The 18,286-nt window shown below is 35.4% G+C and overlaps 1 protein-coding gene across 2 annotated transcripts; it reads right to left on the reverse strand.

Annotated features, from left to right (window-relative positions):
- Positions 1–11,018: 11,018 nt before the first annotated feature.
- Positions 11,019–17,908, reverse strand: LOC124453316 (kelch domain-containing protein 3-like). Of its 2 annotated transcripts, none has more exons than XM_047004109.1 (12): positions 17,671–17,908; positions 17,410–17,577; positions 16,043–16,158; positions 15,895–15,966; positions 15,584–15,659; positions 14,989–15,057; positions 14,838–14,906; positions 14,253–14,339; positions 12,491–12,599; positions 12,260–12,333; positions 11,972–12,050; positions 11,019–11,311 (listed from the first exon to the last, which is right to left on the reverse strand). In XM_047004109.1, exons 1-12 carry the CDS (start codon positions 17,822–17,824, stop codon positions 11,245–11,247), a joined length of 1,140 nt encoding a protein of 379 aa, XP_046860065.1. In that variant the 5' UTR covers positions 17,825–17,908; the 3' UTR covers positions 11,019–11,244. The 2 variants fall into 2 exon arrangements, with proteins under 2 accessions (XP_046860065.1, XP_046860066.1); XM_047004110.1 differs by having other exon boundaries at positions 15,901–15,966; positions 17,671–17,902.
- Positions 17,909–18,286: the final 378 nt, after the last annotated feature.

The raw sequence follows: 18,286 nt of genomic DNA on the forward strand, positions 1-18,286 counted from the left end.
TTTAATCATTTTAAACATTGTTCCATGTACAAAAAGTGTCAGCTTGATCACATCTAAATTGCATTTTTTTCAATTGAATTTTTGTACATTGACTGTCTGAAGTGATTACACATACGGCGAATTGGACTTCACAGCGACCTTGATCAAACGCAAAAGCAAACTACCCCATCTAATTTGAATCTTAAAAATCGTCTGTTCTACAGAATATCTTTTCATACATTTAAGTTTAAAGAAAGTTTGTCTCATAGGTATTTGCATCAAATTTAGATTTAGTGCATTATTAACTTGGTTTGACTTAACTGTAAGAATTCCAACAGTCTTTTTCGCTGTTTCTACAGTGTGTTTTTGTGTTTTTATAATAATACTTGTTGGATAATCATCGCAAATCGTATTATTTAACATGTTTGTGCTTGTTTCTTGAACGATAGTCGATTAATGTTAAGTATTTGTTGGATTACAAACATTCTTCTTACGAACGTGTGGACATTTTTAAACAAAGAACTTTATTCAACTTATTTATAACTTTTGAAAGAACCACAAAGAGTGCTCTCTGGGAAGATAAATGTGAACAGTTGTAGGAATTTTATGTGTTTCCGTTATTTAGAAATAACGCTATTGAAGCTGTATGTCTGGTTGGCGACTGTAACATTTTATCGCCTAACATTCTTGTCAAAAGTTAGTATATTGTTGCTTGTTTCTTCCTGCAATTCAATTCACATTTTTTCTTCTTCGACCTGTCGTAAATTTTAAAAGTAAAAAAAAATCACCAGAAGAATACAAATTTAAGTAAAATTTTATGGGAGACTCCTCAAAGGGGGGTAGCTATTTGACATAGATTTGATTGTTTACGGATTTTAACTGTAAGATAATTCGCTAAAATTAAATGCATAGTTTGCGATCATTGACTGACTTGGAGATATGCGCAATGATTTTTAGACTTGTTCGACAGAGTCTGAACTAAACTCAGCGAAACGATATTCATGTCAAAAAATAAATAAAAAAATAGAAAAGACTCTTGATTAACCAAACGCTGAAGTGCACTAAGTAACTTCTTTTTAATGATCAAACAAAACTTGGCAAGAGATTTGCAGAAAGGATTTTGCTTGGAGGAGTCGTTTATTTAATCTGCTTAGGTGATCTAACCTCCCCCCCGTTCTTCTCAAGAACATACTTGATTCCACGTCATGTTTGTCAATATTACAATAAACATCTTTCAGTTTCCCTTGCCATTGCGCCAAGTCTTGTGTATTGAACTAAGCACCTGTAACTCCATTATTGTACATCGATTTCATCCTTAATCTTTTCTAATTTAGAATTGATTAAATAAAATCATGTTCATGCTAAGTTAATTGATCAAATCTACATTAATTTTATGCAGATTCATAGTGCGTATCGAATTCTTATGAACTCATATCAAATTGTCAGTAGACAAAATCATGTTTTAACATTTATCCCGTGATTATTTTCTCCCATTGAATTTCAGTGAGTCACTTAGTTGTAGCGTCGAATAATGGATAAAATTTGATGTTGCATAAGTTATAAATAAAATATAACTAGGAAGAATTGTTATGTGAAAATTATGTCGTTAGCAATATTATGCAAATCTACCACAGAGGATTGATTTGGGGAAAAAAGAAAACCATTGTTAGATGTATTGGTAACAACTAATCATCTCTTCCACTGAAAGGACTCCTATACGGATATAATAAATTTTCACCAACTCTGCCTCTAGAAATATTTTTTATTCAAGATATCAAGAATATTCATCCTCAACCTTCCACGAACACAATGAAGTTTTCTAGAGGAAGATTTAGAACGTATTTAGCATTGCCTTGCATGAACAGTTCAAAGTTCTTTTTTCAAACAAATATGTGAGCCTGCAAATGTATGTGCGAAAAGCATGACCATTACTTCATTTGATCTCATTCCGTACTTTCGCAAGATGGGCTTGAATCGACTGCAATGTAGAAAGTTTTACGTAAAGCAAATATGTAAAATGTAGCCGTATGTGTAAAGCATATTGAACAACTCGTTAAATGCCATAAGCACGATTACAGGGGGGTTAAGAAAAGCATTTGGGTAACGGGGGCGTACGAGGCTATTTGTCTCAATGCATATCCGGCTGTTACATTGCGAATACCGCTTATTGACTATAACAGACATAGTGACGTGGTGAAAACCAATTTTAACATATTATGAAAAATTCCGTGTTACTGAGGCATATAATTGGTTAGTAAAAACTCTTTGAGCATTCTTCTGACAATTGTTTTTCCTTACCTTGTGTCTCACAACACACAGCTTATATTGCTACCGTCGTTTAGCAATTCAATGGTCAAAGAAAGGCTATTTTCTAAGGAATGATGCCATTTTATTTAAACGAGTTCCTGGTATTATAAAATTCTGCAAGCTTAAACAGAAATTTAACAGGTTTTGTGTTGTTGACATAATGTTATGTACAGAACTGTCGACATTACGGCTATTTTATTTCCTGTCGTAGTTGAGATGCCTTTGCTTTCTTGACGATCTACGTACATATAGCGAGTGACTTAATAACTTACATATAGCTTGAAAAGACTGCAATAAAATACACAAAATATAGAAATGGTATTTTAGCTGTAGATATTTTTTTGTTTCAAGTAAAACATTTTCATCATCAATACGTAACATGGAGTTTCTGCTGTGGACATATGTATATGTACTACATAGTTAATGAAATATACTTTCTAGAATCAATACACAAGCCAGTATGGCAGTGCGTCTCTTTAGAGTATGTGTCTACAAAGAGCCTCATGTCTGCATACTCTGTTGTTATTTAATCGACAATATCAATACGCTTTTTACAGTATCTGTCAAGGATCCATTTACAGCCTCACTCTCCGCAAATTCCATCTTGAGAAAGGAACATAGGAACTGATTGCAATGAACGGGCTACCCCTCACAGAATTTTAAGATAAATAGCCAAATTGTTTATGAAATCATTTTTTTATCTTTCCAATTTTTACATGATTTACAGACAGTACACGATTCTTTGCATTTTAACAATTATGCCTCTCTACAAGATATATGAACTGTATTATGTAAAACAAAAAAGGTAGCGAAAAAGTAAGGACAATTACGTATGAAATGACTGTTTCCAACTCTCTAATAGCGCGTTCAGACTGAGTACAGAAATACCATACTCCGGTTCGGGCACAAATATGCAGGCCATTTACACTGAGTGTAGTACCATTAGCTTGGTTTATTTATAATTTCATGTTTTTCATTGTAAAAAAGTTTTAAAACCATGTGCTGAAGACGTGCCTTTCTGTAAACGCTATTCGTGTGTCGTCGTTCACATTGGTGCCCGCGCTTTGTTTCTGAATGATCTAGGCCGGTAGACAAACTACACTGTGAGCTCCAAAACATAACGATGAAATGCAATCAATGGAAACAATTAAGTACATATGGTTTTTTCAACCATAACAAGCATCATCAATAAGCAACATGGAAGTTCTGCTAAGTACATACGTATGCTCATGTACTACATAATCATAAATCATTATCTTTGAGAATTTTAGGATAAAATGACAGAAATGCGTAGCTATATAATTTATTCTTTATCTCTTAAACTATTAAATTTGCTTAGGTTATCTATTTATTATATTTTAATTTACTTATAAACTTAACAAATAATTCTTTGTATTTCAGGAATTATGTTCATGTGCACGATTTATATTCTGGAAATTGAACAAAAAGGCAACTAAAAAGGCAAAAATAACTAACTAGCTATATATGCTGTCTGAAGGATTGGATTTTTCAAGATTTTCTTTTGTAAATATAATATCTTGTCTTAACATCCTATTAATTAATTTTCTGAAGATGTCTTGAGTAATGACGAAACGTCACAATAAATTCAATTTTACAACTTTTGGTCTACTTCTATAGCTCTAATAAAAACTTTACGTTGGGCATTAATTTTTATTACACGAATTCAATTTCCGCTCAGCAAGTCTCGCCACTATTTTAAATAATCGCTATAATAATGGAGCACTTGAAGCATTTAGAAAATTCCAACGACTTGAACTCAAGCTGGGAAAAGCCAAACTTGACCTGGATTTTCTTACGACATGGAAAAAGCGCTCTGTGATACCAAGATTCCTTAGATTCAAAATAGCTAGTCGTCCTTTATAAAACTCTAGCGCTTATCGCCAATGCCAAAATAAACACCTTCAAGAAGAAATAAACGGGAAACACGCTTGTATACGCGTCCTCTCAGCACAACTAGCACAAACACACTCTTACCTGGCGTTACTAATTTCCAAAATTAACTTTATACACCTTAAGTGTGTGTCCGATCGTGAAAATTCATGAAAACTAACGCAACATCAACATATCCAAGATCGCAAACTTTTCCGTCTCACATCCAAACATGACAACAACATCCCAATCGACCCTGATAAAGTGGTGTTTAACTTTTCAAACCGCCTCATTACTGACAGAGAGAAAGAAATTCTTTCAAAAGGCTTAAACTTTTCCATCCCACCGAAAAAGTTTAACATTTGCACCTTCTTAACCCCCTTTGAAAAAATTTTACAACTGACTTAAACAAGAACCTGTTCATGAACCATCCGGATTTTTTCCAGACTCGATCAAATGCATATTGAAAGACATTGCCCACTCGGGTTTCCGAAGTTACAGCCCACCACCTTTCCTATACTCACAAGAAGACTTGAACATTTTACCTCATCATTAAACCTGACAAAGGAAATGGCATCGTAATACTTAATAATGACGACTACAAAAATAAATGGACACACTCTTATCTGACACTACAAAGTTTCAACCTCGTGATGGAGATCCAGTAAAAATCACTTTACAACGAGAAAATCAAGCGAAGTCTTTATTAAAAAAGTTGAAAGATGCTAAATCTATCAGCCAAGAAACTTACAAAGAACTTTACCCTACAGGTTCACGAATAGGTATATTGTATGGTCTTCCTAAATTACATAAATGTAACATCCCTTTCAGACCAATTCATTCCTCCATTAATCACTATTCGTATAAACTAGCCAAGTTCTTCATCCCACTCCTAAAACCCTTCACTATAAGCAACCTCATTATCAAAGACTCTTTCTCCTTTGTTGAAGAAATCGTAAACTGCGATATCAACTCCTTTAATGTTGTCGTATCCCTATTTACTAGCATACCTGTTCACAAAACCACCAGGATAATATCTAATAGCATTTTTAACAACCACAAGTACGGACTCAATCCAACAGAACTTGAAAACTACTCCCTCTAGCTATTAAGAATTGTCACTTTATTTTTAACGGGTAGATGTACCAGCAAACTGATAATGTGGACATGGGCAGACCAATGGGACCTCTATTTGCTGATATATTTATGTCCTTTTACGAACAATCCTGGCAGAATCTATGTCCTTCTTCATTCAAACCACTACTTTACTGACGCTACGTTGACGACTGTTTCTTAATTTTCATTCCCCCGATCACGTATCTCTCTTTCTTGACTATCTGAACCGACAACACCCTAACATCACATTCACAGCTGAACTGTTTTGTAAATGTAGATCGTCCAGGTTGGTATAGTCCTGAGAAGGACTGTTTTTGTTGTTGTTGACTGACGTTTAGACAACCTTAGCGGCAGTCATCTTTAGAGTCAAATGAGGAGTAAACGTCAGGTTAGCCGTATTTGTTATCTGGTTCTTACGTCATTGTATTGTGTGTACAGGAAATGTGTATTGTTATTGTGAATTAGTGTGAATTAAAATATTTTTATTTTTAGTTGTGTTGTGTGATTTAGGTGTGATGTTTTTAAATGTAATGTGTGGGTGTCAATTGTGTATTGTCATTGTGAATTAGTGTGAAGTGTTATGTTTTTAGTTGATCGTTTGTTTGTATTGTGAATAAGTCGTTTGTAAGGTACCGGTAATTGCTGTGATCTGTTCAGGGGGGCTTGTTCCAAGTTGGTATACCAACTTTCTAATGTAAGCCGTTGTCTATAGTCAGTACTGTAAGTAATGAATTTTGCCGAGTCCCAGTCAATGCTGTGCTTTGTAATTTCGGTGATGTTCGGCAATGTGATTAGTTTTGTCTTGTTTCTTTGTAGCTCGTTTGTGTTCAGTAAGTCTTATGTTTAAGTTCCTGCCAGTTTCCCCAATGTAGGAGGCGAGGCAGTCGGAGCAGTTTATTTTGTAAACTGCACCTTGTCGTTCGTTGGGTTGTTCTTTGTCCTTTATGTTCGTTAGTACTTGTCGTAACGTTGTGATTGGGTTATGTGCGACACGCATGTTGTATGGTCGTAAGATACGCGAGATAGTCTCAGACGTACCTTTGATGTAGGGTTTCGTTGCTGTTGTCACTGAGTTGTTCGTTTCGTTGGGCTCGTTGGGTTTGTAAGTGTTGCGTTTGATAAAGTCAGAGTTATAGTTCTTTTTGTCAAAAACACGTTTGAGATAGTTGTTTTCGTTGTGTAGAGCGTCCGGTGAATGACATATGATTTCTGCACGTCTTGTTAATGTTCTGATTGTGATGGCTTTTTGTGATGTAGGGTTGTAAGATGATTGGTCTAGTAGTCGGTCAGTATGTGTTGCTTGCGATAAACTGTTGTTCGTAGTTTTTGATTGTCATGTTTTACCAAACAATCGAGAAAAGGAAGAGTTCCGTTTTCTTCGACATCTTTAGCAAATTTTATATGGCTGTTCTGTTTGTTGATGTGAGTGTGAAAGTCATCAATCTCGTCTGCATGTAGTGCTGTGATTGTGTCATCTACGTAGCGAAACCAAAAATGTAGTGCATGTTAGTAAGTCGTGAGCGCCCGTTCCTCTATAGATTGCATTACAATTTCAGCAACTACAACAGAAACGTGGGAGCCCATTGCTGTTCCATTTAATTGTTTGTAGTGTGTACCTTTGTACTGGAAGTAAGTCGAGATGAGGCAGAGCTCCAGTAGCTCCATAATGTTTTCTGTCGGTAATGGCAGTACGTCTGTGGTGTTTGTGATGAGGGTTTTTGTACAAGTAAGTTCCAGATTAAGTGGAATACTGGTGAACAGTGATTTCACATCAAAAGACACTAGTATATAGTTGTCCGGTATTTGTATAGTGCTCAGTTTTTTAATGAAATTTCAGTGGATTGTAGCTTGTGTTTTGATTTGTTTGTAAGTGGTTGCAGTATGTCAGTCAAGTACTTTTAGAGTTCGTAAGTAGGCGAACCACAGAATGATACAATTGGTCGCATAGGTATTTGCGGTTTGTGAAATTTTGGTAGTCTGTATAGTCTGGGTGGTCTTGGTACTGAACATCTAAGTCGATAGTAAATACGTTCAGATATAATGTAACATTTTCTCATAGAGAAGATCTTGCTGTTAAGTTTGCGTACTAGTGATGGTGTTGGGTCTCGTTTGAGTTGTTCGTACGTTTGTCTGTCGTTAACAAGGATGTTCATTTTGTTAAAGTAATCATTCCTGTCCATGACTACAGTCACGCGTCCTTTGTCTGCTGGTAAAATGACGATGTTGTTATCGTGTTTTAGTCGTTTGGGTGCTTGTTGCTCGTCTTTTGTCAAGTTGTTCTCTCGTATAGAGGACGATTGTAAAGTGGAGGCTATCATGCTTCTGATATCGTCTTTGGTTGTCTCTGACAAGTCTCTTTGATACGCTAGGACAGCCTCGACACTTGATACTATCGTCTCAGTAGGGATTCGTCTAGGTGTTATGGAATATTTTAGTCCGTAAGATAGTAGTCGCGTTTCAGTTTCGTCTAATGAGCGGGAAAAAATATTCCTCACCCAGTTATCGTAATGTTTATGTCTTGTATGTGTTTTAGTTTGTTTCAAACGTTCAAGTTTTTGTTGTTGTTTGATTTGTATGCAGTCGTTAGCAAGTTGTTCGCTCTGTATATCTGTATATCTGTATACATTATATCTGAATGTATTTACTATCGACTTAGATGTTCAGTACAACGACCACCCAGACTATACGGACTACCAAAACTTCACAAACCACAAATACCCATGCGACCAATTGTATCATTCTGTGGTTCGCCTACTTACGAACTCTCAAAGTACTTGACTGACATACTGCAACCACTTACAAACAAATCAAAACACAAACAACAATCCACTGAAACTTTCATTGAAAAACTGAGCACTATACAAACACCGGACAACTATATACTAGTGTCTTTTGATGTGAAATCACTGTTCACCAGTATTCCACTTAATCTGGAACTTACTTGTACAAAAACCCTCATCACAAACACCACGGACGTACTGCCATTACCGACAGAAAACATTATGGAGCTACTGGAGCTCTACCGCACCTCGACTTACTTCCAGTAGAAAAGTACACACAACTAACAATTACATGGAACAGCAATGGGCTCACCCGTTTCTGTTGTAGTTGCTGAAATTGTAATGCAATCTATAGAGGAAAGGGTGCTCACGACTTACAAACATGCACTACCTTTTTTGGTTCCGCAGCGTAGATGACACAATCACAGCACTACATGCAGACGAGATAGATGACTTTCACACTCAAATCAATATATAATTTACCAAAGATGTCGAAGAAAACGGAACTCTTCCTTTTCTCGACTGTTTGGTAAAACATGACAATCAAAAACTACGAACAACAGTTTATCGCAAGCCAACACATACTGACCGACTACTCGACCAATCATCTTACAACCCCACATCACACAAAGCCACCACAATCAGAACATTAACAAGACGTGCAGAAATCATATGTGATTCACCGGACGCTCTACCCAACGAAAATAAATATCTCAAACGTGTTTTTGATAAAAACAACTATAACTCTGACTTTATCAAACGCAACACTTACAAACCCAACGAGCCCAACGAAACGAACAACTCAGTGACAACAGCAACGATACCTTACATCAAAGGTACGTCTGAGACTATATCGCGTATCTTACGACCATACAACATACGTGTCGAACATAAAGCAATCACAACGTTACGACAAGTACTAACGAACATAAAGGACAAAGAACAACCCAACGAACGACAAGGTGCAGTTTACAAAATAAACTGCTCCGACTGCCTCGCCTCCTACATTGGGGAAACTGGCAGGAACTTAAACATAAGACTTACTGAACACAAACGAGCTACAAAGAAACAAGACAAAACTAATCACATTGCCGAACATCACCGAAATTACAAAGCACAGCATTGACTGGGACTCGGCAAAATTCATTACTTACAGTACTGACTATAGACAACGGCTTACATTAGAAAGTTGGTATACCAACTTGGAACAAGCCCCCCTGAACAGATCACAGCAATTACCGGCACCTTACAAACGACTTATTCACAATACAAACAAACGATCAACTAAAAACATAACACTTCACACTAATTCACAATGACAATACACAATTGACACCCACACATTACATTTAAAAACATCACATCTAAATCACACATCACAACTAAAAATAAAATATTTCACTTCACACTAATTCACAATAACAATACACATTTCCTGTACACACAATACAATGACGTAAGAACCAGATAACAAATACGGCTAACCTGATGTTTACTCCTCATTTGACTCTGAAGAGTACTACCGCTAAGGTTGTCGAAACGTCAGTCAACAACAACAAAAACAGTTCTTCTCAGGACTATACCAACCTGGACGATCTACATTTACAAACATTACATACATTGACGCATGCCAAACCGTAATGTGAAGTCTTTCTATTTGTTCTTGGGAATAAAGACCTCCACATTGCAGCAATTGCGCTGTATTTAACGCTGAAGTTTTTGTGAAAATTTGTGTCGATTGGTCAATGCACATTTTGCCTTTTGTACTTCTGGGCTTTCGAGATTGCCGTAAATCACTCGTTTTATCACCGTATTAATACCTATCACATTGGGCTAGTACGTTAACTTAACACACTTTAGACCACTGCCATTGTATATTTGTATTGGTTGATGCGATTTCATGTAAAATGTTTCGTTTGGTTTTTGTGTAATTAAAATATTTGTTTTGAATTTTATGGTTGAAAAAAATTTATAAGCGCTGTCCTAAGGATCGACAAAATTGTACAGACACCGCGGCGTTGAAACAAGCATTTACGATAATACACACAAGATAGTAAGGCTCTTGAAAATATGGTTTGAAACACAGTATAGGGAATATACATCAGGTCTACTCACTTCGGGACTGACTATTTAATTAGGTTACTGGCTTCCTTTAGCCATCTCGTCCTTCCTATTGCTGGAAAAAAAAGCAATAAACTGGAAGCCACTATGGTGGCTATAGTGGCTTTCTATTGTATATTTCATATTTTCACTCGAAAAGGCCAAATGATCCAAATCACCAAATGCTGTTTTTGGAGCCTGTATTCCCTATGACATGCGGTGATTTAGGACGTTGTTATGGTTACCGTAGGATTGTAACTTCCACTGGTTACTTTGAGCAGTCAAACAACCTATCCATTCCTTATTGTTGTCTATTGATTTATCATAAAGATTTATTATAAATGAGCAATAAGTACGATATAACAATAGACACGCGTGGTCACTACCCAAATAGATTTTACCATAGTTACATTTTATAAGAGATTTTTACAATGAAAGATCAAAATTCTTTTGAGGTAAAGAGGCCAAAAAGTAGCCAAATGGAAAGAAAGTAATGGCCAAAAATTGAGTTATTTGGCTTCGAAAAAGGCTAAACTAACAACCTTGATTACCAAAAACTGCCCCGAAACATACAAAAACAAGAAGACGCAATGCAGGCAATCGAAGAATTCTTGTAAATAGATCGAAATTAAACGTAGAATGACGTAAAACAGAGTTCCCATTGTTAAATTTCATATTGCATTATATAAAACCACATTACGTTATATATATAATATTAATAGTTTTAATATTTATAAAAATAAAGCCATACTAGAAATTTGAGGAATGCTTTTCTAGTGAATTATCTCGATTGAATCTATCGAGAAATTTGTGTTTTTACGTATTGTGTAGCCATTAAAAAACGAATAAACCATACAAATTATATATTTGGATTGTAAGAATCTTCTCTACATGCTGACAGTTAAAAATATTACTAGATCACTTGGCCAGAGTTCGAAAAAGTTTTCAGACTTAAAATAAAATATTCTTAATTTCGTTTAAAAATCATCGGGAAAGCTATCCAGACCTAGAAAACAATAAGTGCTTTCAGCGCCTTCTAGTGAACAAAAAGCGCGAAAAGGTGTTGGCCAGATTAACCCTGTGCAAGTGTATGATGTTCTTGCTGTGATGTCTTCGTGGACATGAGAGCTAACTCTTTACTAAAAAGACAAAAATTGATCAACTAATTCAATCGTGATAACAGTTCAAAAATAGCAGGGAAATAGTTAATGACTTTTGTAAAATCAGGCAGGGACGGCGGAACATATTTTTTAATGACGGGAGAAAACAGACTTAAAGCAGCCAGGCGCCAATCCCCCCTTTCTAATCGCGCATTTCTTAGAATATTAGACTGCGAACGGTCTGCATAAAACCTTAATTTAAAACAGTCACATTTTACTATAATAAATATAAAAAACATAAATTCCAAAATACCCTAATATAAGAAAGTGATTAGGGATAATTTGTGGTGGCAAAAACCATGCTTTGACCACTGTGATGTAAGTTTGTGAAGCGTTTAACCCCACCGCCTTCCCGTTTACGTCGTTCCAGAAATTAGGCAATTGATAGCCAATTAGACGAAGGGAGCTTCAAAACAAAGCTTGTTCCTCTGTGGAACAGTTTTTTTGCTAACCGTATTTCTTCGCAGCCTCGCCCCCCCCCTTCTTTCTAATGTTATTCCAGTTGAAAGATATCAAGAAAAATCACAGGGGATGACGAAAATACGACATAAATGTTAAATGGCCGATGATCATTGACAACTCAGCCTTCATGATGAAAACTGCTAATTTTTGAAAGCGAACGCTACATTTTCAACATACCGCAGTAACGGCGGAAGAAGATTGTAGTCTAGACGATTCTTTAATAACGCGAGCTGGCACAGTGTTTTCAGAGAAGGATCTACATCAATTTTATAGTGAAAACAAATATATTAAATACCGTTAACTCCAAATATTTTTAAAAAAATCATTGAAATGGGTAACGGCAATTGGAGCTGATTCAACCCTCATGACAGATTGTCCCCATAGAAAAGTCCATAAAAGAAAGACAAAATTTTGACATAACACACTTTCACCTCTCCCCCAAATCCCCCCATATTATGCACTTACTGAAATCAAGAACAAACAAATCGTTATGGTCTTGCAAATGCCGTTCTCCTTCATATTCATCAAAATGCACAGGGCTGTAAAAAGATATCAAGGCATTTCTTCTAATCTCCTTTGGTACAATGCAATAGGTATCCGTTTTTTTCAGTAATACTCATAACTAATCCTAATGACAAATTGTATTACAAACTAGCGAGTTTTGCTTCTATTACACATATTACCCCTAATGTATACCTTGATCCACCATATATAATAACCTTATCCTGTAAGATACAACAAGTATGTCGACGTCGTGGACACGGATGTTCACCGGAAACGACGAAGGAATTCCATTCTTTTGTATCTAGCAATCATTAGGAAATCAGTCTAACCAATGCTATGGCGCAAATTCTGTTCTAGACGACGTGGGCAAAGCTGCATCGTAAATTTCCGACATTTTTTTGATAAAGCCAAAACTTTTTTTGCATGCATGCTACGTTTGAAAAGTCTCTGGCAAACCTCGAAATTCGTTCAATTTTCAAAAAAATTCTAGGAGCTGTTTCATTTATCTCTTTCAAAGATCTATAAAATGAAAATTGGGATCGACTAGGCTTGCATATATTGCAAATTTTAAAAATATGGCTTTAGGTTTATGTGAAATTGTTCACGCTTCAGCGTTATTCTTTAAAATTTCAATACAGTTGTTTTCCCATTTCCTATAATTTCAAATAATCCGCCGCATGGAGATTTACGCCACAGTGACGTAGTCAAAAGGGAGCACGGGTGGCTTTCCTAACCCTGGGTAAATTTTTGCCCCTCCCCCCAATGCTATGTTTTACAATTAAGTATGAAACCCCTATTACGCCAACACTAGCCCGTTCCTCCGAGGAAGCTCGCTCAAAACTGGTTTGACTGTGTTATAATGCATGTTTAACACCCCGTTCACACAATACCCGTGGAGTTTGAAAACGATGCAAAACTCTTACAGTTTGGGGTAATGTTTACACGACGCCGGTATGAAAAAGTATTAAAACGTAACACCAACCGTAATAGTTTGAAAACGGTATGACTATCCGTGACAGTTTGAAAACAGTAAAAATATAATGTTTCGGTTACGTGTGTCTACCCATAGGCAACCCAGTAATCTGTTTAGGTTGTTTATGCAATCGATTTATGTAGTAAATATATTCCTTAATTAATATGCAATGTTTGTCAATGTTGATTAACAACCGTTAGCACTAACACCTCACATAACCGTGAATATCTCATAAATGGAAAAACACAAAAAAAAACAAATACGTCTCATTAATCACGAATAATATTACTGTATTTTTGCAGTTTTTCAACAATAAAATGTATTTCTAGGCGTATGTAAGATGTGAATGTTTTTAGGGCTTGTGGCAAATATTTTTAAAACCTATGCTCAAACGCAATACAGATTGGCTAAAATTGTTTTCTCATACATTCAGATTGGCTCCAATTTTTTTTTATCGTTTTCATAAAAAATTCAGCCAATTTGCATTGCGTTTGAGCATAGGTTTTGAAAAATATTTGTCACAAACCCTAAAAACATTCGCGTTTTTTCTATGTCTAGAAATACATTTTTATGTTAAAAAAACGGCGTTTTTCCATTTACTTATAAGATATTCCCGGTTATATGAGGTGTTTGTGCTAACGGTTGTTCATTTAGTGTTGAGAGTTTCCTACCTTGTCAAAATATAAGACCTTTAAGACCATACAAACGTGTAACTCGCGCGAGATAGCGCACGTGACAAACATTGCATATAAATCAAGGAATATATTTATATAAATCGACTGCATAAAAAACCTAAACAGATTTCTGGGTCGCCTATGGTATACCGGTTAAGTTTAGTGCCGATATTGTGTGACCGTAGTCTACATGACAGTCATAGCCCCTTTTCTTTTTGACTGGCCCTGCTTGAAAAAAATCCTGGCTACGCTACTGAATTGATGCATTATGAAACTTTAAAACACGAAAGTTTGAAAGCTTAATTACCTGTATTAAATTTTATTATATCATTAAAATGCTTCCTTAAAGATCCATTATAGCCACCAAACATATAAATACAATTTCCACGTGCAACTAAAGATATACAAAAAGAAATGCACAAAACAAATATAAAATAAAACGCCTTTTAGTGAAGGTGATACGTAACGCCATAGAGATTATAAATAAGACTAGAGGTGGCATCGTAATATAATCTATAGTTCAAAATATGGTACGAAGTTTTTTTTTTGGGGGGGGGGGTAAAATCGATTCCCGGATATTAAGTTACAGTGGAAGACTACGATTTTTTGACTTTTTTGTACATATTATGAGTAAATACTATAGTGAATACTGTCACAATCTAATTGCTGGACAATACTTGTCTTTTTATCGTAATTTTAGATGGTTTAAGCCTCTCGTATTTTGCAAAACTTGTTTGTGCTGCTTTTATACTCCTTCAGTGAATCCTTGCTTGATAAAAAGACCTTTTTCGTCTTTAATTCAACTGCCAACATACTTCAAAAAGCATACATTTGTCATCCATATTTGTTTTATTTATAATCTCTATGCGTAAAACAGCATTGCGAAAATAACCTGCTGAATGACTGCGTCGACCCAAAGGGATGCTTCCGCTTGTTTTGATGTGTTGCCAAGTGTATTTGTCTGACGTTGAAAAAAAAGTATTTCATTCGCGAAGGACTTTTGTGAGTCATGAACATTCGTGAAAAATAATCAATGTTTAAACCTGTGTCAAAAGCTACTATTTTATTATCATAAACGTCTTGATTGGAATGTATTTCACCCATCATGTCACCTAAATTAGTAATAGACAACAAATATTCGAAATAAATTATTAAGATCAAGAGCGTAAATATGCTTTGAAAAGTGGAATGGGGGTTATCTCATGATACAGTGGTAGTTTTCTTGATGTTGTCCACAGTGAAATCATTGATTTTGTGAAAGGAGGGGATAAGCCAACCCACGCACTCAAGATTGCACCCTTGGATAAGATATGCATACACTAAAGCAAATGACTCCATTACTAAAGCCAACCTGAATTCCTAGAGATGCCATGACAGTTTGTAAAGTAAGGGTCCAATCTGTTTTTAATTTAGTCCCCTCTTGTTAAGCTAGTATTCCACAATTGTTCTCTACACATGGAAAGGCTATAAAGCCTTAGAATCGCTCGTTTCAGGAAACTAAAGTTAGGGTTGAAGATGAGCAAACTTGCTATGGTCAGTCTTATTTTGGGGATAAACCTGGATAAAAATATGGATGGGGGAAAACCATGCATTCAATGAACTGGTCAATTGTCATAATATTTCACAAAGCAACATTACCTCTTCCACCAAATATGTACATATATTTTCCCATAGCTGTTGCTGTGTGAAAGTCTCGCCAGCTCGGTGCTTCACCCTTAGTAAACAATGACACTCTATTACATTCAATGGGTGGAAGATTGATAATTTTTGAGGGGCGGGGGTGGGTGGGTTGAGGCTAATATTCATAAATGCACAATCTACTTCATTTTTTTCTATTGAAATCAATAATAACGAAATATAAAGTATGAAATTAAGAATATGCCCCCCCAATTTATAAAGCTTCAATTGCCCCCACCCACGTTATAAAAGTTGGCATGCTACACGCATACATATACTTGCGGATGTGTCCAGGTCAGTTTTTCTGTGTTGAAAATGTAAATATCTTTTGAATAGCGTTGCAACTATAATTGAAAAAACAACATCAACGTTTGCATACAATATTTCAGTTGAAACAATCTTATCTCCATTAATACTCACCCAATCAGTGTAACCACCAAATATATAAATGTTGCAAGCAATGACACAAGCTGAATGGCCATCATGAGGAGGTGGAATGGTACCATAGACATTTGGTATGGACCATTTGAATGTATCTAAAACATACAAGCAAATAAATGTTCATTATACATCAACATTGATGTTCAATTGGTATAGCATGCAAGAAACATTAGAGCTGGGATATTTTCAAGCACTTTACCCTGCTACCATTTTTTAAGAAAAGATTGGGTTGTTTGGTGAGAAGGACACTAAAATATTTTGCAGTACAAGTTTCTAATGTATTATTTTCCATTGTTCAATAATGATGTTTAATAGTTTCATGCAGTTTGACTAACAAATATATAAAAGAAACCATGCGTATAGTTCTCTTTAAGCCACAAGTGTGAATTTGACTTGTTTGAAATAAAATATTTCAGTATGTATGTGCGTATGTTATCTAATATTTTAACTGTGGCCTACAATTACCTCCAGGAGTACTAAATAGTGCAAATATATCATGATCGAGTCGCAAAATATAAAATTGCTAGGAAAACTCCTAAAGCAAGTTTGCATTATTTTTGCACATAGGATTTTGAAGAAATGATAACAATTTGCTTGATAATATCCAATGAAATGTGAATGAAATTAATGATTAATTCAATCAAGCTTTGAGCGGCAACAAGAATATGTTTCTACAATATAACCGCTCTGTCATAACAGTAAGCATATTTGTCAAACTTGGGATGGTTTGATTTAACTAACATAGTTTCTCCTGGTGACATGTAGTCAATTTTTAGCATCGTATAATTCTTGAGTATGTGCATTAAAAAGTTTCTTCACAATTACGTATAGCTATACCATCTCCTCAATTTTCAAACTCAGCATCAAACTCCATAATAATTGGTGACATGGTGCAAAAAGGTTATATGTCATTTTATGCTTTATGTTGAACGCTATAAATCACATATTAAATCTGTATGAAAAGCCAATTTAACTGTTGTGATAGCAGGATTTTGTAAATACAACAGTTAAAAGTGCTGCATTTTAACTATTTGTTCAAACATTAAAAACATGGCATGCCAATGTCAAATTACATCTGTGTTTGGAAGAAATTAAGAACCAACAACAAATGAAGGTCTCATATTGTATTGACATAATTACAATATAATATTTAAAATTAGATGAAATAGTATAATACAACAGTTACTATGAAAATACAAAAGCATGATTCAAAGGTACATTTTGGAACACACAATAGAAATGTCAATGACAATTCTAATGTACAAGATGAGTTTTGGTATAAGCATTGTCTTTTTCTCAAAACTAAATAGGCTAATGAGTGAACACAGATTATTTGAAACACTTACTTATGCCAAATGTAAACACTCGATTACATGCCCCGTACACTTCGTTTCGTCCACCAAAGATATATATTTTACGACCAACAATTGAAGCTGTGTGACCGTATCTCATGAACGGCGTAGAATCATAATCGTCGCTTTCTACATTCGACACCTTCATCCATTTTAGCTTATCTGGATGTAATGTAAAGTAGAAAGATAAAAAATTTTTAAGACCATCCACACGTGGTGAATAGCAACATTACATAAAGGAACGAAAAGACATACGCAAATCGAACATGTGAACATCCATTTTTAAGATCCTTGTGTAGTCTTCGCCAGAGCAAAAGCCTCCGAAAGTGAAGACATACCGATCATTTACGGCTACTGCAGCATGGTTGACACGACGTGGACCATCTCTACAAACAACCGTCCACCTCATATCGTTATAATGTATGAGTATTCATTGCATTCGTGTGTTTGAAGGAATGAAAGCTGCATCATCGTTCATTTCGAAACCATAAACATGGAGAGGGACACTGGTAGCGAAGATTTGTATGCTAATTAGCACCAATGTCGCAATTCATGTAAATTTACTAAATTAAAGATTTTCTGGAGTCACGATGGACTGTATTAAATTAAATGGGTCAGTTTAATGTAGTTCTGTGGCTAAAGTAAGGTCAATAAACCTAAACATTTTCATTTTCATTAAGATAGTAGCGAGAGACTTGCCGAGCGGAAATCGAATTCGTGTGATAAAAATTAATGCCCAACATAAAGTTCTGATTAGAGCCATAGAAATAGACCAAAAAAAGACAAATTGTAAAATTAAATTTATTGTAACGTTTCGTCTTTACTCAAGACATCTTCAGACAAATACTAAATAGGATGTTAAGACAAGATA

The sequence above is a fragment of the Xenia sp. Carnegie-2017 genome, unplaced genomic scaffold (genome assembly GCF_021976095.1).
Source record: "Xenia sp. Carnegie-2017 unplaced genomic scaffold, XeniaSp_v1 HiC_scaffold_25, whole genome shotgun sequence".
NCBI lineage: Eukaryota > Metazoa > Cnidaria > Anthozoa > Malacalcyonacea > Xeniidae > Xenia > Xenia sp. Carnegie-2017.